Source organism: Semicossyphus pulcher, unplaced genomic scaffold (assembly GCF_022749685.1).
Source record: "Semicossyphus pulcher isolate SPU_LCO1_2020_fin unplaced genomic scaffold, fSemPul1.0.p SCAF_13, whole genome shotgun sequence".
NCBI lineage: Eukaryota > Metazoa > Chordata > Actinopteri > Labriformes > Labridae > Semicossyphus > Semicossyphus pulcher.
In genome coordinates, this window is record NW_027211637.1 from 2,967,205 (window position 1) to 2,994,231 (window position 27,027).

General features: G+C 40.5%; 3 protein-coding genes across 3 annotated transcripts; 1 reads left to right on the forward strand and 2 right to left on the reverse strand.

Annotated features, from left to right (window-relative positions):
• Positions 1-218: 218 nt before the first annotated feature.
• gpr173 (G protein-coupled receptor 173) lies at positions 219-2,224 on the forward strand. Its single transcript, XM_069660598.1, has one exon. It carries the CDS (start codon positions 224-226, stop codon positions 1,415-1,417), a length of 1,194 nt encoding a protein of 397 aa, XP_069516699.1. The 5' UTR covers positions 219-223; the 3' UTR covers positions 1,418-2,224.
• Positions 2,225-11,791: 9,567 nt separating this feature from the next.
• LOC138589913 (histone-lysine N-methyltransferase SUV39H1-like) lies at positions 11,792-19,415 on the reverse strand. Its single transcript, XM_069660397.1, has 6 exons — positions 19,394-19,415; positions 18,271-18,416; positions 16,006-16,665; positions 14,760-14,906; positions 14,436-14,565; positions 11,792-13,503 (listed from the first exon to the last, which is right to left on the reverse strand). The coding sequence occupies exons 1-6, from the start codon at positions 19,410-19,412 to the stop codon at positions 13,370-13,372; spliced, it is 1,236 nt and encodes a 411-aa protein (XP_069516498.1). The 5' UTR covers positions 19,413-19,415; the 3' UTR covers positions 11,792-13,369.
• A 1,089-nt stretch (positions 19,416-20,504) lies between these two features.
• On the reverse strand, positions 20,505-26,011 carry LOC138590430 (organic solute transporter subunit alpha). The gene is made up of 7 exons (XM_069661070.1): positions 25,945-26,011; positions 24,758-24,909; positions 24,588-24,661; positions 24,348-24,503; positions 22,619-22,730; positions 21,666-21,918; positions 20,505-21,102 (listed from the first exon to the last, which is right to left on the reverse strand). Exons 1-7 carry the CDS (start codon positions 26,009-26,011, stop codon positions 20,672-20,674), a joined length of 1,245 nt encoding a protein of 414 aa, XP_069517171.1. The 3' UTR covers positions 20,505-20,671.
• Positions 26,012-27,027: the final 1,016 nt, after the last annotated feature.

Genomic DNA, 27,027 nt, shown 5'->3' on the forward strand with positions numbered 1-27,027 from the left:
ACAGAAACTCAACCAAACGTATTCTTTGTCTTCTTTGTTCAGGGATCGGGAGGTAAGAAGACGTGTCACAGAGGGACCCTGCTCAAAATGGGGCGATGTGGATTAAGGTGTTCCTGTTCCTTGTGAACTGCAGAAAGGAAGCAACCACGAGGACGAAGGAACAACGAGCAGGCGGAGGAGGCGGTGGGGGAGTGGTGGCTTTGGTGTCAGAAGAAAAGGTGGTATGGGTGGGGGGGCATTCGGGATGGCGAATGGAAACGAAAGCAGTGAAGGGCCTGCCGGGCTTCCTGGGCCCATGGCAGCAGTGGTGGCTACCGCAGGAGGTATTGTAGCAGATAGTCCTTCGTCGGCTGTCTCTACCTATATCAAACTGGTGCTACTGGGGCTGATCATCTGTATCAGCCTGGTGGGCAACCTGGTGGTGTCTTTGCTCGTACTGCGTGACCGGGCCCTGCACAAAGCACCTTACTACTTCCTGCTGGACCTGTGCCTGGCAGACACCATCCGCTCAGCCATCTGCTTCCCCTTTGTTCTGGTGTCTATAAAGAATGGGTCAGCCTGGACCTACAGTGTGCTGAGCTGCAAAGTGGTGGCCTTCATGGCAGTGCTCTTCTGCTTCCATGCTGCGTTCATGCTGTTCTGCATCAGCGTAACGCGATACATGGCCATTGCACACCACCGCTTTTACTCAAAGCGTATGACATTCTGGACATGTGTGGCAGTGGTGTGCATGGTGTGGACACTGTCAGTGGCAATGGCTTTTCCTCCTGTTTTTGACGTGGGCACCTACAAATTTATTCGAGAGGAGGACCAGTGCATCTTTGAACATCGCTACTTTAAGGCTAATGATACGCTAGGCTTCATGCTAATGCTGGCTGTGCTTATACTAGCCACACATGTCGTCTACATGAAGTTACTCCTCTTTGAGTACAAGCACCGCAAGATGAAGCCAGTCCAGATGGTGCCAGCCATCAGTCAGAACTGGACCTTCCATGGGCCGGGGGCCACCGGCCAAGCAGCAGCAAACTGGATTGCAGGCTTTGGCAGGGGTCCAATGCCGCCCACTCTGCTGGGAATCCGGCAGAACTTGCACAACCAGAACCGGCGCCTATTGGGCATGGAGGAGTTCAAAGCGGAGAAGCAGCTTGGCAGGATGTTCTACGTGATCACCCTGCTGTTCCTGGTGCTCTGGTCACCCTACATAGTGGCTTGCTATTGGAGGGTGTTTGTCAAGGCTTGCACAATACCACACCGGTACCTCTCCACCACGGTGTGGATGAGTTTTGCCCAAGCCGGGGTCAATCCTATTGTCTGTTTCTTCCTGAACAAAGACTTGAAGAAAGGGCTCCTTTCCCACCTACCAGCCTGCTGCAGGACTAAACCTCATCTGCCACGAGAGCCTTATTGTGTCATGTAAGCAGAGATGATCTAAAACTGGAAAAAAAAAACAAGGGGCAGCCAACAGACGTGTTGTGGGAGTGTTTGCCTGAGTTGTTTTGGCATTTGATTCAAAGCAAGCTACTTTTAAGTAATGGGTGTAAACTAGTGAGTGTTATGGTAAAAAACACAGGAATGGTAAGCATGTGTTTCCATCTACCAAACCTTTTTTCACTCAAAACAACAGCATACATGGAGTCAGACCATTACTTTTGATAACAAGAGAAACACTTTAATAGCAGAAGATGCAAGTAATAATGCAGTCATTGTGGAAACCAAGCCAGACAAATAGCCACATAAAATTACATTAGCTGCTTTATAAAGAATGTCAAATTGGTTAATAAGAAAGCATCGACAGAGAGGATGTTTGGGTGGGATTGGTGACAAAAAGATCTCGGAGGAGGACAATGAAGCAACTTTTCCAGTTTTAATCTAAATTTTAAAAACATGCTGCATAAGTTAGCAAATCTAGATGAATTTATTTCTTTAATAACGAGCGGAACTTAAGAGAACGATTCAGCTAATATCCAGCCAAATTTGAACCGGAGATATTGCCATTTGTGGTCAGCATTTATACTACTTGATAATATTATTTTACATATATAATTCTTGGGGTCTGTGAGCATATGCTTTTGATTTTTTCTGACAACATTCTATCCAAAGGTACATTTTTCTTTTTTTTCAGCCCTGTTATAACAGATTGTTTCATTAGTGACAGAAAATGATTTCAAAGTCTAATCTGTTAAGTGTTTAGAAAGGGGAGGAAGCTCTGGATTCTTTAATTCAGTGAAGGAGACAAAGGCGAGGTGCCTTTGTCTCCTTCACCTCAAAGAGTCATGTCATGAGTTTCGTTGTGGGGTTCTTTGATCAGGGGCGAGGGAGAGGATCTAAACTGACCTTAAGCTTGAAATCAAATAAAGATTGCTCCTATGAATGCCCTTCACCAAATGGGAAACACACAGTTACTGTTTCTTGTTTCTGGCATAAACATATCAGTCACAAGGACACCAGCTTTTATGTCTATAAAGATGTATATTCTTTGCTTTAATCTTTGTCGATCAGATATCCATGTCTACTGTTTTATTTTTAATACTCATTGATGTTAGCAAAGACTGATACAGTTGGGCTTTTGTAATTGTGTGCATTACTTGAAGACAAAAGATGATTTTAGTTCACAGTAATTAGAGGTTTTTTACCAACAGCAGCCATTTATGATTTTAGTCTGAACAGTGCCCAGTTGCATGGTCGCCCAGGTTAAAAAGGGAAATCTTGTTTTAGGGAAGTTGTTCTAGCCAGAGCCAAACACTAAGGATACGCTGGACATAACTTCCTAGTTACCTTAATCTAGTTGGCACCATTTTGATTGTCTGATTGTTTAGAAGTTCAGGGTGATGCAAACATATCCTCACTGTAACAAAACAATGCTGGGAGAAAACATTTCAGCAACATAACGTCACCCTTAATGCCCACTAGGCATGTCCCAGTCGCAGCTGCCAAAGACGATCCACTGTCATGTTAGTTGGAGTGCTAGTGTTCACCGCACATCTCATCTCAAAGCTATGCCATGCGTCCACTCTATTTCTAACAGACCATGTTGCATTTCTAGAGCATGACATTCATGTGTAAACCTATGTAAATGGCTGTATTTGTTGAAGGGAACATTGAAATGAATATTTTATATTTCATTTCAATTGTTAACAGACCTTCGTGTAAAAACCACAGAACTAGTTTTTCCTATTTGAAGCAGAAAGCAGAATGCTCCAGTTTTCCTGCTGCTGTTATTCGCTCTTCAGTACGAAACATCCATACAGTACGAAACATCCATACAGTACAAAACGTAACATCAACTAGTTAAGTAAAGCTATGTGTCCGTTACCACTTTGATCATTTGAAAACATATTAAGAAGTGGTATTAGCTGACACGTCACCTATGGGTTTGTGGGCCACTGGTTTAAAGCCTCTAGTTTTGCATTTTGGCTGCTGACATCTTGTTTTTTTCAGGTAGTTGTTAATCACAAATTGCCTATGCCTTAAAGCATACTCTCGCTCTGATTTATTGCCTATTTGACTCTAAATGAGACTACAATTTACAAAGTGAACATCATGCTGTATTGACGTAGACAAGAAACTAAAGATTGAGACCATACACTCATAAGTTAATTATATATTAAATCAGAAGCAGACTCATTTTCTCATAGACTTCAACACAATCAGACTTCTTTTTGTGACCACTGGAGTAGCGCTCTGCTGGCCATTAGCAAGCTCATGCAAGTTCAAGGCACTTGCATGTCACTTTTGAAAGCAAGACGTTACTTCTTTTATTCAGTGTATGGGACTAATGTACACTTGTATTTCATTAAGAAAACAGTTTAGCAGTTGCAGACGAGGGTAATTTAAAGCTGATCGACAAAGCATCCTCAAATTTGGAGTCAGCAACGTAAGGACAATTTTCTACCATCACTAAACTCAATACAAACGATTTGTTTAGATTTACTTTGTCTCCAAGTATGGATTTGTTGATTACACGAAATCCAGCATCTGTAGAAAGAATGCAGAACGTCTGCGCAGGACCCTCTTCTTGGCAGATTGTTTGTCAAAGATACAAACTTCCATCTGTGCCACTGAAAGTTCCCTAAATCACTTTGTCGTAGTTGCTCACTGGTGCTCCAGAGAGCATACAAAGAAGAATTAAATCAGGCTTTGAATATACCCACAAATAATCCAAAGTTACATCTGAAAACACAGTTTACAGAACAGAATTGCTAAGGTGTTTATTTTCTCGAGGAACTATGTAACTGGGCTCTGATAACTTTACCTATGTCTCAAGTCTCGTGTCGTTCAAAGCCAAATTTGCTCCATGTGAAAAGCTGTCTGTCTAGTGAAATGTGACAATATACAACCAAAGCACAGGTCAGACTGTCTCCCCTACAGCAGGACAGGAGCTTTAGAGATCAGTCACACTCAGAGTCGAGTCTATCAGGATTATTTTGGCTCACCTGGGCATGATCCAGGTGATACCCTTGATGTTACAGCAGGAAAATGAACTATAGTGTGTAAAAGGTCCAAATTCAGAGATACTGTGCATACAGTACGACCAAGTCCATTTCTAGAATAGATTATGAGAAGTCTACATGTTCTAAGATGTCAAAATGATTACTGTTTAGGTGAACATTATAAGAGACTCAAGATTTTTAATTGACAAAGTTAAATGTATTGACGTCAAAATTTTGACATACATCAAAAGTTTGTAGATTTATGAGACACAAAGTCTGTTTGCGAGTTAAGCAAAACTAAAAACTCTCTGTCATCACAAAACTGAACCGTGTATCAGAAAAATCTTCCTGAAAAACTCAATCTTAAGATTACAAGATAAATCTGGTTTTAAAATCCAGTTGATATTATCTGGGATGTTTAAATCATCGTCATTACTTCACACAGAGTTCTGAAGGTACGAGGACGCAGTAGCAGGAACATCTACTGCTTTACTTTTGCACAAATCTAGATAAATCGATTAACTGTGCTTCTTTCTTGTTTCTCTCTGAGAATTAACTGTAACTTGAAAAGTGGAGTTTAGGTGAAAGGAAAGGACAGGCAACAGAGATTGTAATTAGTCAGTGAATGTCTGAAAAGATGACACAGTCAGTCCTTAAGATTGAGGGCAAAAAGTGTGTTTGTTTGGGGGGTTTGAGGTGCCCCTTTGTCTCGGCCGTGGCGTATTTGAAACACCCGACGACAGCATGCCACAGAGAATCTTGTTTTTAATTTCAGAAAACATGGCCTTACTCCATAAAAAACCAATGCAACAAAGAGTAGACAAATGTGTCTCTTCTGTGTCATTCAAAGGAGGAAACAGAACACTGTGTACACTCGTGACATTTTGGAAGACTTGTTGCTCTTCCCATCAAAACCTGGAGGAACTGAGGTCATGGACAGATAACGGAATATGTCAGACTTTTCTACCGCAGACTGATAATGTGAGCAAAACCCGCTCTAGTTTTTTGTTGGATTGTTTTTCTCAGTTGTTTTTTCCGCGGATATCAGCGTGACAGATGAAGGAACAACGACCGGTCTTTCCATTTTCATTTGTGGGACAAAGCCAGAGAAACGTTTGGATCCTCAGTTGATGCTGGAGAGGCCTGACCGTGCTTTTTTAGTTGCCTCAGGCAGATTATCTTTTGTAAATTTAATGTGACCTCTGTACTATTTAGTGTGTATTATATTGACAGCAAACCAACTTTGAAATGCAACAGAAGGGTTCCTGATCATCATATTTTTACTGTGTGTGTTGAGAGCGTGTGTGTGTGTGTGTTTCTATTGGCAGGTATGATTGTGTGTTTGTGTAAGATGATGGTTACATGAATGAGACAGGAGGGAAAATACCGACCAGACACAGATTGCATTTCGAAGTTCCTGCAAATGCTTCCTCAGTATTTCTCATGTCGACCCTTTTTCTCACACAAAGATCTGAATGTGTTTCCAAACCAATGAAGTTTACTTAAAGTCCCTTTTGTAAAACATGTAATAGATTATGATTAACTGACTGGATTTTTTTGTACATATGTAGGGATAATGAAGGTATAAAGCTTGATTTAAAGCTTCCAGACAGGTCAAATGTGGTTGCACACATTAGCCTCCTTCTGAATGTTTCTTTGAAGAATTAACACAGAAGAATTGGAGTTATGTTGAACTACAATTTTCATGATGAATAAGCAAGAACATAAAAAACGTGGCACTTTCACTTTGGAATGATATCAGCACTTAGATTGTTGTTTTCTTTAAAGGATAGCAGATACCACATTTATAAGCTCGGGTCGTCTCCAATAATATTTACACTGTGGGCAGTCGCATGATCAGAGAGGTTGGAAACAAACGTGTTAGCTGGAAGGTTAGCATACCGTGTTGCAAACATCTGCTACTTCAGACTGTTAGTTTGTGGTTACCACATGCGCAGTTGGGAACACGAACACTGCTGCTTGCGGGTGATGTCTAAAAATCAGTCTCTACATGTGAAAGCAGAATCTGTAGGTGATCTGTATCGCACACGTTTATTCTGACTTGTATTGGCCAATCATGTTTGAGAGAACTTTGGTGGTATGGAGAAAAATAGAGGAAAAAAAAACGCGATGGCGTAAATTCAAACACAAAACCTGCTGTCGATCGTCGTCGGCATATGAATGCAGATTACATACGGTTGTAGATGTTGTCTATTAAATCCAACATTCCTACGTCTTAAGTTGCTAGTTGTACTGTACACTCTGACCATTGCAAGGAAGAGGAAGTGTTGGCACGGATATCAGTTATGCCGATACTTGCTGGCTACACCAAAAGCTACAGAATATTGGTCATTGTTGGCAGAAGCTAAATCGTTGTCTGATCACAGCCAGTGGGTTCCCAGATTGCTGATAGCTGGTAATGAAAAATTACCAAGAAAAACTCAAGTCATTGACTTACAATGTATTAACACACCATACACCAAAAAAATTTACTTCTATGGTATCTGCCATATTTGAAAACATCAGCAAAAACATCACAACGCAACAAGTCAGAATTTCCATTTGTAGCGTTGTGAACACGGTGAACAAGACTCCATCGCAGACGTTCTTCCCGCTTCAGCTTATTTAACTAAAATTTATAAAGTTGTTGAGCACAGTTTTTCCGTTCAATGACAGATTGTTAATGACGTTGTTTGCTTTCAGCCTGCCTGAACATCGGACTGCTTACATTTCTTCTGTCAGACATTCTCTCAAACATGTGAAGAAAAGAAAATGATTGCTAAAATTATTGATAATAAAGTTATAATAATCAGGAATTAGCCTAGCACCAGAGGCTAGTGGTTAAGCTAACACATTTAGGGATAAAAATGATGCATTTATAGACAACAATATCCTTTTTACCGTATCACAAATAACCCAAAGGTATTTTTCACTGCAGGTTTTATTCTGATGGAATCATTTTAATTGTGAACAGGCTGGTACGGAGCTCCTGAAAGGTGCTTAAGAATATAAAACATGTGTGCAACTTCACAAACCTTTTGGACTCTGCAGTTTGATGGTCAGCATATTCAATGGAGGTTTAAAGAAATAGAACTTATCTGCCTTTACACAGAATTCAATTAAGCTGAAATGAATGGAACTGAGCTCCAGCAGGAAATGAGCCACCGACCAATTTGACAAGTGAATGTCCAAATCAGTGTTTGGTTGTTCTGCTGTGAAAGTGACAGAAATTACATTTATCACAGCGACTATAAACAACAGCTCTCTGGAGGAAAACTATTCCAATGTCTCAAAGAGGTTGAATTCTTCTGATTACTTATTTATTTTAACCGTAAAAGTAGAACATTAAATGTTTAAAGAGAAATCTCATTTCAGTGCATCCTGAAGTCAAAAGATGAAAATACCAAAAGGTGTGACGTTTTGAAGGATGTGAAGGGAGTTTCTTCTGGCTGCTGAAAATCATGGAGGCAAGTCAGACGCTGCGGTTTGCCTTTGTTCTGTATTATTAAAAAAGTGGTTGAGCTATTACGCATGTCTCTGGCGATCTATGATTTCTGTTGTTGGTTTTGTAATGAAAATAAATTTCATTTGAAATGATCAGGACATTATCATGTTTGGGAGAGTATCCCCAGATTTCCTTGGCATGGTGGGCACACTAAATATGTACAAGAGTTTAAGATTGTTTAAGACACTACATGTTGATGGTAAGGAGGTAAATTATTGGTCAGGACTAAAAGAAAAAGAAATATATTTGGATTTATTTGTCCAGGTTTTCTGTCTCTTGAGATTTCCCCGCCCCAACTGAACCAATCACAATGTTTACAATTACTTCCTGGACCTCGATCAGAAAATGGTTACGTGTTGTGTGTGTGTAAGGGGGTGTTGGGTGAACAATAAATAATCAAGAAGGTTTGTTTTTTTTAGATTTTCATCTAAATAGAGCAAACACACTAAACAACAGCTCGAGATTCATAGTTATTCATTGTGGTTATCAATGAAGAGCAGTGGGGCTGGTGACCCATCGCTCTGTTTCATACTTACTGTTAGCATTAGCTGAACAGAGACATTAAGATTGTGTAACCAGTGTCCATAGTTTTAAAGTATTAGTTGATGTTGGTAATATGGGCTGCAGATTATGTGCAACCTAGTCCAACCTCCAATGGGACGATGCTGTCGGGCAGATTTGGTATCAAAGCTACACAGCATACATTAAATGAACGCAGCTGAAGCTTCACATTAATCAGACCACCGTGTGAAATGTTTATTATTAACAGTTAAGGTTGAAAATGAGAACTGAAGTGAAAAAGTTTGCAGATAACTCGTATCATTACCTCCATAGACGGTATCTAAGCTGTTTAGTGGAGCTGAATTTTGTTCATGGTGCTCACAGCTGTGGTACACCTTGTGCTGCAACTCCTGTTTTCAGGCCTTTTTTACACATTTTAACACGCAGTTTTCAGGGTTTAACTTCTCTATTTTTTTTATATAAAAAACATATGTAGTTGTGAATCATATCTCAGAGCCATGCTAAATGTAACCAAAGCTGGACGGATGCTTCATCACTGGAGGTAACAGAGTTAGCAGCAGCCAGGCCAAAGGCTCGAGTGCTGATCTTCAGAAACCAATGACTGCATGGAACTCACAGAAAGGAAAAATCATCCAGAAATCGACACTTGTACATTGAAAAAAGTCAGTCAGCAACAAATTGTTCAACGTGAACAGTTTCCTTTTAAGGATTATAATCAATTAACCATCTGGGATTGGAGTGTGTGCTGCACAGAAGGAGGCTGTGACACTAAATACTGTAAAATGGATTTAAATAATTCAGACTGCTGAAACCTCACACGACTTCAGCCACTGTGCATTTTACACTAAACGGGAACGGTTGAGTTTTCTCCCATCTCTCCCGGGTTTGTCCGAAGTCTAGATTCCAAAATTGATGGTTTCATGGAAGGAAAAGGCTTCAAATCAATTTTATCCTTGAAAAATATCCTTTGTCTTGAAGAATTCTAGCTTTTGCAATTTATCGTAACAAATCAGATGTGATGGAAAAGACTCGGAGAGTCAGAAAGTTTGAGTTTGAGTATCATGAAAACTTTAACTCTCAAAAAGCTGGAGGCACGCTGCTCGCAGCAGGTAGGTGTCCCTTTACAATTAGTGTCAAGAGGAGAGAGATTACAGACACCAAACAACTTCAGGATAAAAGCCAAAAGGGATCCAAACTGTTCCTGACCACCGCTGTGCTTTCATTTCACCCAGACACAAAGCTGACAATCTTGATGCGACTCTTTCACCTTTCATTGACATCAAACCACCTGCATCTCCTCACTTGGAGCTCAGGGAGTCCTGATCCGCCACAAATCCACCAAATCCAGAGCAATCCCTGCCACATGGCGCGGGGTGGACACCCTCAGGTTAGGATGTTGGCATTTACAGAGGACAGAACTCTGGCCTACATTCTCAACCAAGGAGCTTCCAGAGCTGCACAAGCAGGACCAAACACGGAGCTGACTGACAGAATGAGGCCAGACTTTGGTGTCATGATCTCTGTTCTTTCACTTACCTAAATACAAACAAAAAAACAGTCCTGGTTCTGATTCAATAAATACAAGAAGTACTGAGACACTAGATTCTCTAAAGGTGTTAGAAATAACCACGTCTCTGTTTTATGCCTGTCAAGTTGCAGTTTACATCCATCAATCTCTCCAGCAGAATGACTTATTTGTATATTGAAATAATTGAAAGAATACATCAACTATAAAATTACAAACAAAGACAAAGTTTGGCCTCCATTAAACAAAACTCCCCCCAGGCGTGATGAGAGATGTTGTCCTCTAGAAGGGAACTAAAGTCACACACAAAGTGTTGTTCAAGAACATGTTGCTAAAGTGAACTTGACTTTTGACCTTTCAGGTTAAGCACGTCATCACTTTGTCATTTTATCATTTTATCCTATTAAACAATTGTGTGAAATTGAGTCGTGATTAGCGTGTCAAGGCTTTGCTACGGCAAAAAGGGTTTTTCAAAGATCACACTGACGTTTAAGGACGGACGGACGGACACAAAAACATGATGCCTCGGGCCACAACTGCTGCTGCAGACATGCAGCTCTGAAAGACCACAGCAAAATATGTTTTCCTCTGGTTCTACTATTTATAGGTTTGTGTGTAAAATGAACTTTTGTTTTATTGTTAACATTTCTCTCTACTTCCAAATCAAATATTCTCTTTGAGGTCTTTTATTTGAAGAAAATAACGACTGGTTAAGAAACCAAAAGAAGTAAAAACAGATGTTTTTCAGAGCTCGAATGATGCAAAGAAAACAAGTTCATGTTGAAACAACAGAATACAAATGTTTTAACTCAGGAAGAGTTCACAGATCAGTATCTGGTGGAATAACCTGGATTTTAATCACAGTGTTCATGCATCTCTGCATGCTCTGCACCAGTCTGTCTCAGTGCTGCTGGGTGACGTGAGGCCGCTCTTGGAGCAGCTCAGCTTTGTTCAATGGCTTGTGACCATCCGTCTTCCTCTTGATCACATTTAGGAGGTTTTCAGTGGGGTTCTAATCTGTATTGGGCCGGCCATGACATGAAGAGAGAGACGCTGATTTAAGGAACATTTGGAGTGCTCTCTTGATTTTTTCCAGAGCTGTATGTTTCAAAATGTGATAATACACCAGAAGGTTTTCCACACTAGAAAAGTTAGGACACTGAACTACACATGAACTAACTTTGTAGAATCAGTAGAATCATCAATTTGTTCTATGGAGTAAATGGATGGCACTTCTGAAAGCGCTTTTACATTACAGGTCACATTCACCGTTTCTCACTCACACACTGATCGCAAAGGCTGCTATGTACCAATCTCCAATCAGTATCTAATCATTCATGAGCAACTTGGGGTTCAGTGTCTTGCCCAAGGACACTACGACATGTAGGCTGTCGCAGTCAGGGAGTGAACCACCAACCCTCCAACTGGAGGACGACTGACAACCAGCCACTGAGCCACGGCCACCCCAGTGAAGTGAAGTAGTTCATGTATTTCTTTCTGATATGGAGCCGATGGATGCTGGTATTTCAATCCCAGAGGACTGTCACAGAGTTAATCTGTGCAATGAAATACGAAGTACTATGCAGGTTATAACAGGAAGGAAATAACACTCCCAACAGTTTCTATATGAGGCTGTCTACAGCTATAGCTGGTGAAAAGCACCATCTAGTGGTAAAAAGTGTAGCACTAGAACGTGAGGGTGAAAAATAATCAGTCCTCCCCAGGATGAGTAAAAGTTAGTCAAACTGCAACAATGAAAACGAAGCATGAGAACTTTTTAAAAATTTATTTACATTGTTTTGTCCTCACCCGATAAGAAAGTCACACTCATGTACTCACAACTAAAATGTTTAAATATATACAAAATTATCAGCTATTTGAGCTCAACCTAGATACTGTACACGACCACAAGAATGACAGGACGTTAAAAACATGATAGCTTTTAAGGGTCAGTTCACCACAAACACGCACCTGGAGTTTGGCTGTGCAGGTGGTTTTACCCGCTACGTTCTGATGTTGAGTTTCTCATTAAGATTGAATGGGAAACAAATCTTTGGTAGGGTGGGAAAAAAAGTTTAAAAACAAAACCTTTTTGTCATCATCGGTCTGAACTGAGCTTTAAACGGAATTTAGCCAAAAAACACACTAAATGCGGTGAAACTGAGCAGCAGTGTTGGCTGAGGTGAGTGTTACCCACTCCCTGCAGGTTCAAGCACATTGCATAGTAAGTTATGTAGCCTATTGAAGAGAAGCTGGTAAAAAAGACAGATCATCTGATGGCAGAGTGAAGATGGGCAGCATTTCTAACGTCAATCACACAACCACTTTACAAATGTCTGTACTCTTTATGAGATAAATGGTACAATTGGACATATCAAAGCAGACTTTAGGTCATGGAGAGGGATCAGGGAGGCAGCGGACGCAGGCAGGAGGAGAATGTGACGGCAGACGTTTCACCTTCCAGTGTGGAAATTCAGTTTGACATCACACTGCAAAAACAGCTCGTTTTAAGCCAACTGAGATTTTAAATCTGACGGTTAAATCACCTGAGAATCAGCAGAATGATGAGAAAAAGTACAAAAATGAGATGTTAAAAGAAGCAAAAAGCTCTGGAAATTAATTTCAAAACCTTTTTACTGTAGAGAAAATAAAATGATTAAGCCGAGAAAACATGAGCAGGGCTCTGGCAAAGAAACAAATGTCTGCAGTGACAGCTGCAAACCAACTGTGCAGGACAAGAACCAACGCCTTTTGTTTTGTAAGTGCAAAATCAAGAACACTGTTTAAGTTGCTTTAAGCTTCATTATTGTATTTTTAAAGAATATGTCAACTGCTTTCCTTCTGCGACATCTTTTTGACCACATAATAAAGATAGAAGGAACATCACTTAAATTTTGTTTGTCTTCGACCCATAGGACTTCTTCTGAGGGATAAGGCTGACTGTGTTCACGGATCTCATCTGCTCTTCTTAATGAGAAGAGTAGAGATTAGCTGGCAGAAGTTATGAGTAAAATAAACAAATAAAAAATAAAAGCTTTAATAAACCAGAATTATGATTTAACAGTGATGAAAAGGCTTCAGTAAATCGTTAACTTCAAATACATGGTTACTTATCTATGTTTGATCTATCTGGCCATTAAAAAGGGGAAGGAGATAAACGTTTTAAATCATCGGAGTCGAGTACTGAAATAATCCACTCATGGAGTCTTCGATTTGACATGCTGGATCCTCTGGGCTGTGGAGAGTTCATCATGTTCACATAAAAAACACTGCTGGTGAATTTTAGCTTCGTAAACAAAATGAAAATATAAAAATAATATACAAATCTGTACAAATTTCCACATCTTTACACAGAGAACAGTGTGTTGCTTTCCCAGCAGCCCCTTGTCAGAAGAGGTACTTTCGACACGAGTCCGAACCACACCGACACTCCACGCGAGTCCTCTTCTTCGGAGAGCTGGGGAGCCCCGCGAGACTGAAACTGGAGTCCATTTTGGTGCTTTCTGTGTCGACTGGATCAACTGGAAACAAACAGGAGACGGGTTGGCGAAGAGAAATCTTTTTTTTAATCAACCATAAAAAAACAATTCCTCTTCGCTTTACGTATCCCTAGCATATAGACAACTGGTAACAGCAAAGTGAACATGATGGTGTCCTTTCAGAAGGATTTTGTCTACACACACATGAAGCAGGGCCACATGATTGATGAAGGAGACTTGAGATAATTAAACAAATATTAAATGTGCACATTATTAACTTACAGTTCCTATGTTTACCTACCATTCGGCATGTTTTACACAGTACCTTTCTGCAACACGTCGTCTCTCTTGAATCCAAAGTAAGTCCAAATAGCAGAAGTGTTGTTCTTTCATCAACCACATCTTCCTCGCTCTTCCTTGCTCTCCCTGAGCTATCGTGCTAGCTAACCTCGCAGTAGCCTCCAAAGTGACATCGGTCCGCTTCGTGTCAGTGCGCTGTTGCATCGCTTACACGTAACAGCGAGGGTTGGGACGAGTGTTTATGGAGTGTACCACGTAACTGTTGGCTGACAAGCTGCCTGTTCGTCATCCATAGATGCAGACACAGGTCACATGAAAATCCAAAGTTGATTTTTCTAAGTTTAGTTTTGCTTTAGTTTTTGAAGATATTTTAAATATTTTGATCCACACATTATGGTTTGGACATGCATCTATAATGTCTTTATTTTGTTCCAAGTCTAACCCTCTGCATGTTGGTATGCACTCTGCCCATAAATACACTCAGTCTCCCTGCTGCAACCTAAAGTCAGACCTTAAATTAACCCAGATCAGCAGGTAAGAGACATATTATTGTGGTGAAAACAGACGCACTTTGACAGGCATTCATTAGGCTTTATTACATGACTGAAAGCCCGTCAAAGCCAGGATAGAGTTCAGTCTGAAAAGTTTGGATCTGCTGAATCAATGGCACTTACTTTGCATCTTGTAGTCGAAGGTGAGCTCCTCTCCTGCCCGAATGGCCCGTGTTGAAAATAAAGCGATTCTCGGGAGCCTCTCATCAATGTTGTCAATGAACACATTAAATACCTGCAGGTTGGGATTACACTGCAGACAGAATAAAACGTGTCAGAAGCTTTTTATCCACACTCAGACTCAGACTCCAAACAACAAATAAAACAGCAAATTTTAAAAATGTACGTGTTAGGGAAAACTAAGCAAACACAAAAGCAACTTAAAACATATAGTTTTCATATAGTTCTCTCTATTATACATCCATCCAAGTATAAGAGGACACTCACGCTGTGGTTGACAAAGTGGGAGATGTTGCCTTGGTGAGCTGCATCCACTGTGTAGACGTCCTCCACATAGTCCAGGTCAAACAGGTACGTGGAGCCTTGGCGGTCGTACACGTGACCCCTCCTCTCCGCTTCATCTGTTGTGATGATCTGGAGGAAACAAGTAAGGATGCCATTACTGGGACCAGTGCCTCAGTGTGTTTGTCATTTTTGGACACAACAAACAATAACTGCCAACATCAGACATTTAGGCGCAGTTGAATATCAGAATACAAAAGCTCATTAGAAATACTTTATTTGTCCCTTTGTGAAGGATTCTTGTTTTTCCTCATTAATATGCAGAAAATAGTGGTATACAAAAATATAAATATTTCTGAAATATCACTATTATTACTTTTATTTTATGTTACTCTTTCGTTACCGCTTCCTTATTTCTTTCTAACACTTTCTAATAAAAACGTCTCATCATAAGTATTTCACACGATTCTACTAACCGGAGTGACAATAACCGTGTTGAATCTTGAAAAATAGAGTGACTACAAAGTTTAACTTTCTCTGCAATCTAATAGAAGAAGCTGCATTTAATCCCTTAAAAGTCGCAACAACTAATTGTTGTCAACTATTAAATTCATCACCAGCCAATTTAGATTAAATTGCTATTATCAATTTAGAGGTTTGAGTATTTTTTTTAAGAGAAATAAAGTAAAAACTGTCAGATTCCAGCTTTTTAAATGTTATATTTTTCTGGTTTCTGTCCTCCTAAGTATGCTGAATATACACATGGTTGTCGACAACTTACGACACTTGGGAATATGATCTCGGGCTTTGAGAAACACCGATTACGTTTTTCTTCACAATTATAGACACAAAACAACAATCAAGAAAACGGATTAATCGATTATGACAGAAATAATTAGTTACAGCCCGAAATCATCATTAAGCTCAGTTGGTTCTCTTTTTTTAAAGCCTTAGAGTGGGCTCATTTCTGTTAACTGTGGCGTTGTTCAGGATATTAAAGAAGTATTTAAAGTGCCATTTCTTGACACCTTCCAATACAGTGCTTTAAAATACATCCTGCCATTAACTATAACCTTTGGCAGACGTAATCTGCAGGCTCCAGTTGTGTTCTCTCTCTATGCTTCTTTAAATGACAAAAACAGAATAATTTAATCCAATTAAAAATCTTCCCAAAGAGTTGAAACTGACATGGCAGAGAGACTTTGCTGATGATGTAAAACCCAGCTCTCACCTCTCCCACATACTCCATGACGAATGTGTTCTTCCTGATGTGCTGCAGGGCGCGGACGCCCCACCCCCGCCCGTTCTCCGTCTTAAAGATGCACAGGTCGAACTGGATGCCCTTCTGCACCACTCTGTTGGGACACTCAGGGCCACAGCTGCATCTGGAGTTACACTCGTATATGGGCTTCCCTGCACGGATCCGGAGCTGCCCCTTTTCATTGTATGCCATGCGCTGCAGGGAGGCCCCGGGGCAGCAGCCGTTCACGGGATCCTCAGAGCAGTTCTTACAGTCACAACCTACGGCCATCTCGTCTAACACGATGCCCTGGCCTACTTTGTAGTTGTTAATGTAGGTAAAGTTTTTCGGAGGGCCTTCAAAGTCCACATCGTTAATGACAAAAATGCGGCCCGGGTGGTTGCGAGTCTGGTTCAGATGAGCCTCCCAGCGCTGCAGAGTCTTACGGAGTTTGGCTTTCTGGACCAGGAACGAGACAACTTCCTTATCCAGCTTTTTGGGGATGCTGCGTCTCTTGTGGCGCCTCAGCTCCTGATCCAGGTCCAGGTGGAACTGCTTCATCAGTTTGGAGCATTTGAGGTTCTTCTTGGGTTCCCACGTGTTATCGGACTCTGGGAAGCCCCTCCACTTTACCAGGTAGAACTCCTCCTCCTCCTCAAACACAAAACAGCTTCAGTTAGGGGCAAGGACTGGATTAGTTCTCAGTTCTGAATTATACAGTACATCAACCCAAACAAAAGATGTGAGTGATAAAGACAAATGACAGCATCAAAACCAGCACAACAGGCTGATTAAGTTATGAATGTTGAGTTTCATCATCCTATCAATTCCAATCTATCCATTTTAAGTGCATGATCACTTTATATTTTAAGAGATTGGCAGCAAGATGTTCTCTACCTGTCGGTCCACTGAGGGAGGAGACTCTCAAAGGCCTCCCTGGTGGCTTTACAACCATCACTCTCCATCTAACTTTTCATAAACGTATTAAAATCTATTTGTTTGAAGAAATCACCAGGTAGAAATTTATATTTTCCACAATCTGATCAAACTGAATACACTACAAACCAAGATACTTTGTCAAAAGAATGGAACAATCTTTAAAGTCTTATTCAAGCAGCTGTGCTTCATCTGCAGTGATCTGCACAGCCAACAATGAACCAACATAACTAGAAATATTAAAAGGGACCGTTAACACAGTAAAACCAATATGGCAAATCTCTGACTAATTTACCACTAAACTGTAGAAGCTCTCCTCTTACTGAGAAACTAATTATTGTAGGAATATATTTGAATTCTGCTTTCATGGACTCTGATGTTGTCAGATCAAATGCTGTTGAGTTAAATTTTAACCTCTGTACTTTGGTTTTATAATGCAATAGATGATTTACGAGGCATCATGGTGCGTTGATTAACAGTTCTACTTTCATTTAGATTTAGATATAACTTGATAAGGCAGAATTAACAGTGTGGCTTGTTTAAAACCGATCTGAACATTGTCTTGTTGCTGGACTGTGTAGTAAAGCTGTGTCTAGTGCACCGAAACACCCTTCCTTTATTATAACAAAAATAAATAATTTCCCCATGTTAATGTGGGTTAACTTGGAAACAAAGCAGTCACATTTCATTGTCTCTGTGTTCATTCTGTTGACATAACCACTGATCAATTTATATCAGCAGCTGCAACCCTAGCAAACTACATTATAGCCATTAATGCATATGTATACTGAGTATGTTAGTCAAACTTAGCTCTTTAAAGGCACTTTTTTTTTTATAAATCATCAAAAAAAACTGTGCGCATCTGAAGAGAAACTCCAAGAGACAATTGGACATCGTGTCAAATAGAATGTGACCAGTAGATGTTTGTAAAATGGGAGCACATACACACTGTTGATAGGGATCCCATGCACAGCCCCAGAACATTAAATGTGATATCTTGTCTACACACAACAGAGTAAAGAAGGGATGCCAGATAAGAGAGGGAGGAGAAATAATATTAAGATAGGCAATACACAGCCAGAGTTCTGAATTATAATGTGGTTATTGCTGTAATAACACAAAGTAACTGGACTAACCAGCTGCTACATATATGGCATTATCCTGAGCTGATTTAAAAGACAGAAATTAATAATAATGGCCTGCTGCTTCTCACAGTGCCTCAGTCATGAATCAATGTGCGGTGTACAGGCTTTAACACTTGAAATATACCTTAGATGAGTGTCAAGAACAGTTAACAGTCATGCTTCTATAATTTCTTACCTTATTCTTCTTGTAGTCACACAGGAATTCCACCTCATACTCATTAACGTTGGCTCTGCTCACCCCCAGCTCTTTGCAGTGGAGTCCTTCTGTGCGACACATGGCTTCCAGCTCATCCCAGGACACCTTACAAGGCACACTGCAATCTGACACAGCAAATCCCTTTAAATTTAAAGTCAAATGCGCCGAGGCCATACCAAACGCCACTTAAATAGCATGCGATTTAAACTGACACTGATCTTTTCAGAAATATGCAAAGGTACATCATAAAGACTGAGATATGTATTGACAATATCAGGAGGCATTTGTGAATTCGGCGTGCATGTTACCCGGTGAAGAGCATTTTATCGCGATTTAATTCTAATAAATCCGCTTTCTACCGCCAAATACCGCAGTGGAGAATGATACTGAAAGCACGCTGAAGCAGACAGCTTACTGAACTATGCGAAGTTTAGTTCAGTAACAGATATGAAAATCGACAAGGCTCTCGTATGTTTAACCTAAACATTATATCTTTAATGAGTGAAGATACCTGACAAATAGAGAAACCATTACTTCCCTATGCTTTTATCGAAAAATGTCGCTGACAAAATGTCCCTGCACAAGGAAATCGAACCTAGCACTAGTTTTAGGCTGTAAAGCGGGGCATAAGGTAAATACATTCTATCCATTTTTTTTTTTTAAAGGCCATAACATTTTAATATTTATAGATTTAAGTGGGGCTTCGTGGCGCGTTATAGGCGTACAGTTTTGCCGCTAAACCATGCAGCCTGAACGTACAAAGCACGGTACCAAACTAACATTAATAACGCTATTAATGCATGCTTCCTAGAATAGATAAAATAGATAAGTCAAATCAAAGATAATCTTCATTCACATGCGGACAATTTCGAAACAAAAGAGGCTGCATTTAGCGGCACGATTACTTGCTTTGCACTAACTTCGCTTCCTCTTGTCACCATCATACGCAGTCCCACCACCTCGTTAAATTTATGTGTACTCGACGATAGACAAGCGTTAAGATTGAAAGTATTTAAAGCGTTCAATCTTGGACTTACGTAAATAGCTATAGTAAATAAACGCTTAGTGAAATATAAAGTCATTAGTATTCCACAAGAGTTACCTTTCAAATTTTCCGCCATGTTTTCCGCACAGCCGCCAAAATAAGAGAAACCACAGTGGTGGGGAGGATTGTGACGCAGAAAAGACAGAGACGGCTGCTGATTGGTTGAGGGGACTCTATCAGACCTCTGATTGGCTCAGAGGTAGTCAGAAGGGTCCACGGGAAGAAGAATAGCTGTAGTAGGAAGCTAGTTGAATTTAGAAAGGAGTTCAGAACCTCTACGACAGTCTTACTGCTGTTTGTTATAAAGAGAAGTGACAACACTACTGCAACAATCAAACTGTCCTTTGCTTCACCTTAAGACTTAAAACTATTTCAGCGCCATCGTTCACATGGGTTTTAAAATAAGCCAGTCCTATATTACATACGCCATAAAGTCATTTAAGTGCGCACAAGCGTATTGGAGAGGGCAAACCGGTTGCGAAATGTAACTAAATAGTTAAACTCAAGCATGCAAATAATGGTAGTTTAAAAGGATTTGCACATGAGTATTTTCATCTTACTTTGTTTGAGGTCTGATTAGACACATGGGAGTGTCTATTCTAAACCAAGACCAAATTAGTTTAGAATGAGTGTTTTATAGATCTATAACTTAAATATACAATTAAATACTATAAACAAAGTAATAATCAACAGCTATATAAGTAAATAACCTGTAAAAGTCACTTCTTATAAATGTTCTGTTTCCTAGAGCTAATAAAATAAAACATTACTGTCAAAAAAAGGCCGGTTTGGTTTGTAATACAAGAATATTAGCTATAAAGCTGAAATGCAGTAATTTGGCCTGATTCACCCAACAAATAGTTAATTCATATAATTCATAGAAACAATGGACAATCAAGAAAAGTAAAATGTCTCTATTTTATGCAGTATTTCTCACAGAAGAGCACAGGAAATTTCCGTCACACAGTGGTATGCACTGGCATGAAAACAAAGATGCATTCATTTCAGCTGTATGATGTATAGCTTTGTATGATAGAGAAAAAAGAATCACTTCTCTCATGCTTGCCTATTTGGTGCTAACTACTCAAGACTTTTACAATGACAAGTACAGTCAGTGAGTATTTCCGTATTCTGTACAGTCTGAAACTTTTAAAACATGAGATACAAAGGTTTAGTTAATCTGCACCATGTGGAGACACAGTTTTCTAGGTAAGTATGCGTTTCCATTTAATTCACCTGACAAATTCTCATGGCCCAACACAAAACCAAGCCAGCACCAGCATCTTTAGTAAGCTTGGACAGTTTTTGTTTCAGTTTTTGCTCTTCAATAGTTCGTCAAACTATAGTGACATCCTTAGAGTCCTGATAGTTCACATCAGCCCTGACAGTAATGTGTGTAACATCTGCGTTAGGTTCCTCTGCAGATCTGAGCTCCACTGAGTCTGTTCTACGTGACCTCTGACCTCTGGCTGGAGGGAAGGAGAAACCATCCAGAGGTGTGTGCTCTATCCTGCACAGGCTGTCTTCCATGTTATTGTAACTGTGATTGAGGACACCAGCGAGGAAGCGGCCAGGCCGAACCTCCTCTGGCAGCGTGCTTGGCTCGGGATGAGTCCTCTGAATGTCGTCTGTTTGAACGGCCTTTTCGAGCACACTGACAGAACGCTCCATATTCTCCAATACATTCGGCTCCACCTTACGGAAAGTGTGGCGGGCATATAATCCGATGCAGAACATCTCCACAATCACACAGTAGTGGTAGATCACTGAGGTTGGAGAGAAAACACAAGAATGGTCAGCAAACTATTTCATTACATTATCGTAGCAGTTTTATTTTCCCTCTATATGTAACTATTTTACGTTGTTTTAATTTTACTTTATCGTCATAAAATAATATTATAGCATCATCATTTTAGTATTTTTATGTACACTTGACACTTCCATATATTTTGCACTTTTATTTATTTTTACTTTTATTATTGATTTAAATAAAAGAGTTAGATATTTGCCGGCACTCCTAGATGTGTAACATACGCTTTATTCATTTATTTAACTTTTAATTTCTACCATCTTTGACCTCAAAGTCCTTGAAATATGCGCACACATGATGTTATTTGCATCTCATACAGATGGGGTTAGATTACTTATTCCTTGATTCCTTACTTATTTATACATACTCTATATGTTATTACCATCTTTTAATTTGCAATGTGCAAAACTCAAACATAAGGGTTAAAAGAACCTCTAGGAAAGCCACTACACTAAACCTGCTAGTTGTTCTCTGAAGCTACAAGGGGTATGGTAGATGTCAGTATATGCTGTGACTTACACTGTGACCTGGTCAGGACAGAGAAAGGTGGTGTGCAGGGGATCACCTCCAGAGCTCCGATGGTCTCTAAGATGCCGCTCTGCAGGCCGCACAGCACCAACACCACGATGATGCAGATGAACTTGGCTCTCAGTCCGTAGCCGTGTAAAGCACTTTTGGTGGCTTTGTAGAACAGAAGGTGGCCGTAAAAGGACACAAAGGTGGACACACATATGATGCCGTTCACATACAGGTTGGGGTCAACAGAGTCCACCTGGAGAACAAGAAAGTCCAATCAAAACAGATCATAAATATGTGGTTTTAAATGTGTTTAACGTGCAGCTTCAGTTTGCTGCTTGCAGTTGTTTACATCTTAAAGGCTGTAGTTTGCTTCAAACTATCTACGTTGTGTTTTAATTGCATTATTTCTTTCTTAAAGTTGTTTTCAGTGCAGTCAGACTGACAGTTATGGCAAAATGCTTTGCACTGTTAGCAGCCTATCAACCCTCAGGCTGCATCCTACTGCCTCCCTGCCTCCCCAAACAACTGTGGGTTTTGTTTTCTGAGATACTCCTACACATGGAAATAACAGCTCACACTTTCAGACCGTCTCTCCTTGTAGACATTCATCGTTTTGCACTTGGAAGGTACTTTTATTTGATACTGAGGCCTTGAGGAATGCTGTATTTGTTAGATCTCATCCAAAAAAACTAAAGACGTCTTATCTTGTCAACAAATGTCAAAAAATCAATGGAAGCTGATTCTTCAGGTTACTTTCAAAATAATCTAATATAGAGTTAGATAAGGAAATATATCAGATGTCGTAAAGCATTTTGACGATACATGGAATTAGCCAAAGAACTGTACATTAACAAGAGCATGTAGAAGAAGAAGGTCTGGGAAAAACCAAAGATCTTCCACATAACGGCTGATGACAGAATAAACAAAGATGGAGGTTTGAATAAATGACTCACATCACCGTAGTCGTACTGTTCGTCCGTCCACAGGACCAGAGTCACAAAGAACAGGATGCTGCGGACCAAAGAGAGCTGCAGCACGGCGGCCATCATCCAACCACGGCTGCTGCTGCACACAAGAGGAGGGACGAGGATACAACATGTCAGCAGGTCAAAACACAGTGTTTACTATATATAACCATGCAAGAAAGAGGATTTTATACCCAAACTATCATCAGACATTTTATTGTGACACACATACAGGTGGCCTTAGACTGTATATAATAAGTGGACGTGACCAGCATGATGTCACGCATTGGTTTGTGGACGACTGTTTTCAAGACTTGAGTTTGGCTTTTTGTCTGTCACCATTTTGTGTTTTTGAACAGCCCTTCCAGGTTTTCGCAGCATTTTCTCTGAATGTTGCGGCCCAAGATGCCTGACTTAGCGGCAGCATCTTTAAAAAGTTGCGATGTTTTCAGGCCTTTTCTTCAGTTTAACACTTGACGCATCCACTGTGAGCTGCTGGGATAAACGCTCCTATAGAGCCATCTATTGGCTGAGCGAGCTGTTTGTCTTCTTACATCACTTCCTGTCGATTTCAGTGTAAGGACTCCACATAAAATGTGAAAAAATGATCCATGAAATCTGAGCCATGAAATACTAATTTTCCACTGCACGTGCATATTCAATACTATCCATATGTGCAGTAAGAAGAATCTACAAGTTATTTAATTCATTTACGTGTTAGTGTTATCTCTGGTGCTGTGGCAGCATATGAAGAGACAGGGGCTTCACTATCTCACTGTGCAATGACTATTTGAAACAAGTGATGACACAAACATCGGTAACAAGTAGGTAATACAGTAAAAGTCCTCAGGGGATCAGTCTTTTGAATATCAAAGAAGTGAGTTTGGTGACATAAATGACTTCACACATGTAGGGAAACTGCTGAATATATTGTACGTATTGTTTTTTATATTTTTATTCTCATTGCCTATCTTTATCTTATTCTATTTAGGTCTTTTACGCATCTTTATTCTAGTTCTGTGTTCATTGCAGCCAAAACAATTCTTTGCGTGTGTAAACCTACTTGGCAATAAACCCTGATTCTGATTCTGAATAGTTGCAGCAATGGTTGAATTTGCGTAAATTTGTAAACACAACTTTGCAACTTCCTGGAGGGACTGTTTGGAGCCAGAAATGACCACATTTGGACGAGAGGATGCAACTGAAGGGGAGTGAGGGGTTAGCAAACGATAAGTTAGCAGCTAACGCTAGCTGTAGCTTGGTTAGCCTGAGGTAAATCTTTAATAAAGGGCAACTGTGATATAAACTGGGATGCTTTAGCTTTAGAACAACCGAACACTGAACAAGGTCGCTGTGGTGGCAACTTGTCACTCACAAGGAAGCTGCATCTTCAAGCATACCCTGCTTTATGATCTATTTTTCTTTAGATCGGTGTATTGAAGAAGACTTGAAACTAGTGAATGAGACCATAAACTCGAGGTTAAAATGTTTAATAATAAATCAAGTGAGAAGAAGGCTGATTGCAACTAGTGGTGTTGTTCCCTGATGGCCTCTAGAAAGAAGGCTACATTCACTTCTTACATGCAGTCTATGTAGGTGATCCTTCATCTCAAATCTCACATCTCATCGGATGCAGTACCTGTGAGGGGCACTAACTACCTTTGACTCTAATTTTTGAAATCTACTACAAAACAGTGGATTTGTGTGTGGTTCTTGCCTGTTGATGGACACCATTGGGAGACAGCAGCAGCAGCAACAGGGGAAAGGATCTGGAGAAACCTGCTGTCCAGACAGAGCGGCAAGCATACGAGCTTTCCCTCCAAAGAAGTCTGTGATCAGCCCCATGAATTTCAGCAAGGTGATGGAGTGATACCTGCAGAGGCATGCACATTCAGACAGGAGAAGCCATAATAGATGTGATAAGAGAGTTAAATTTATGTCAAGACTTTTTACTCACAGGGAAGCGATGAAGTTGCACAGCGAGGAAGAGCGAGGCACATACAGCGCTATGAGGGAGGTCAAGACAAACACCTGAGGTTGAAAAAAGTCATATTAAAGTTTAAAGCACTCTAATGATGCAGCAGTCAGAGGAGGAGCTATGTGAGTAAATGAGGATGTTTTTGTTACCGGGTACATCCCTAATATCCACAAGTAGAGCCGTTTCCGTTTGGACGAGGGGATGTGGCGCAGGATGAAGCCCACCTCCTCCAGAAACACTCCCAGTAAGATGACAGCCAGGCCGGCCGGGATGAGGAAGAGCCACAGCTCATCTTTGATGGCTGAGGGAAGGCACAGTCACACTGAGGGCTCGGCTGTATGTCAGATATGTCTACAAACAGAAACTACAACAGAAAACTCCAACCAAGTCCAGTTGCCCTTTTGGATTCAGCTTCGAATATCATCAGTTGTTCTTCCTGGCATTGGGATACTGTGGTATACACCAATCAGCCGTAACATTATGACCACCTGCCTAATATCGTGTAGGTCCCCTTCTGCCACCAAAACAGCCCTGACCCATCGAGGCATGGACTCCACTAGACCTCTGAAGGTGTGCTGAGGTATCTGGCACCAAGACGTGAGCAGCAGATCCTATAACTCCTGTAAGTTGCGAGGTGGGGCCTCCATGGATCGGACTTGTTGTCCAGCACATCCCACAGACGCTCCATTGGACTGAGATCTGAGGAATTTAGAGGCCAAGTCAACACCTTGAACTCGTCGTGGTGTTCCTCAAACCATTCCTGAACATGTCTGCAGTGTGGCAGGGCGCATTATCCTGCTGAGAGAGCCATTAGGGAATACTGTTTCCATGAAGGGGTGTAGTTGGTCTGCAACAATGTTCAGGTAGGTGGTACGTGTCAAAGTAACATCCACATGAATGGCAGGACCCAAGGTTTCCCAGCAGAAAATTGCCCAAAGCATCACACTGCCTCCGCTGGGAATACCGTTTCCATGTCCACTTAACCATCAGTGGTCACAATGTTATGGCTGATCGGTGTAAACACTATTTCAGTGGCAAATCTTAAAAAACAATCTCATCATTTTATTTAAACTTTTTTTAAACCTGTTTTTCCAAAATCTTCTTCAGTTCTTCTAGAATAATATGAAAGTGTTTAACTTGTGAACAAATAATCTAGTTAATCTTGGTCACACATTGTTTTAAAAGGACAAAAGTTAATATCTATTTTATATTTTTCACAGAAATCAACGCTTTTCCACCTTTTTGTTAAGCCAAGCAAAGTCATGTTGATCATTCATTGTTAATGACATCTCCCCTTAACATTGAACTGTTTTGTATATTAAGAAAATCCACTGACCACTGAAGAACTGTGATGACAGAGGGATCTCAGGTCCAATCCAGCTGCAGTTGGATGTTCTTCCCATTCTTAATATAACGTTACTCCACACTCAGTCCACCTGTTAAACACCAAACACACAGACAGCTGCAGATTAATCAGTGTGGTTCAAAAACTGCTTTTAATTAAAGGCCTACAGCAGCACACTAACAGGTAACGTCCCTGGATGAGGCGAGAGGCCGTGCTGTTTTCGTTTCCGTGTTGATCTGATCAGTTCCTGTCCGGCTGCAGACATTAATGATTGACTAGATACAGGTAAGAGGCCAGGTGAAGGATTCAAGTCCATCCTGTGCAAGGCTGGCGTTTCACCTGAGGAGATATTTCTTTAAAAATACGCCTGTGTAGGTCAGTTAAAGCTCCACGAATCAGTGAGAAAGTTTCCTCAGATGTTTACTCACCTCTACGGAGTGCTTAATATGGCTTTGTTTCTCTTTTTACTGCAGCTGTTTTCAGTGATAACCCAGCTGTAAAAGAACCTGTTGAGCAGCAAGGAGCAGTCTGGTACAGTTAGAGCACGCTGGTGGACATGGTGGAGCATTCCTCAGCTTAAAAGCCACAGTATTTTAAGGAGATAGCAGAGGATATGTTCATATTGTGTTTAACATGGAGAATGAAAAAATGAAGCTTTAAGCAAAATGAACATCAGTGAATGAATCAAACACAGTTCAAAATTGGAACTTGAAATAGTAATTGAGGGTATGTAATGGTCATTTCTTTGATGGCGGGTCAAACATGCAGTCACTGGTAATCAGGTCTTCTTCATGAGGTCTCCCACATATTTCTTTGTCCCTGCAAGAGTAATAAAGGATATAATAAGGAGCTTTATTTAAAGTAACAGTCCAGTATTAGTATAGTATCATTATGGACTGGGTGTTTGGTGCGACGTGAAAAAATCCCAAGCGGCGCCCAGTTAGTGACGCGTTTTCCATCAGCCAGCAGTGGTTGGTCTGCCAGAGAGGGTAGGCGGAGCTAAGCGGCTGCTTTTCCGCTCTCTGCAAGTGTTGCGAGTAAACAGTAATCTACTATGGCTGAACGAACAAAGAA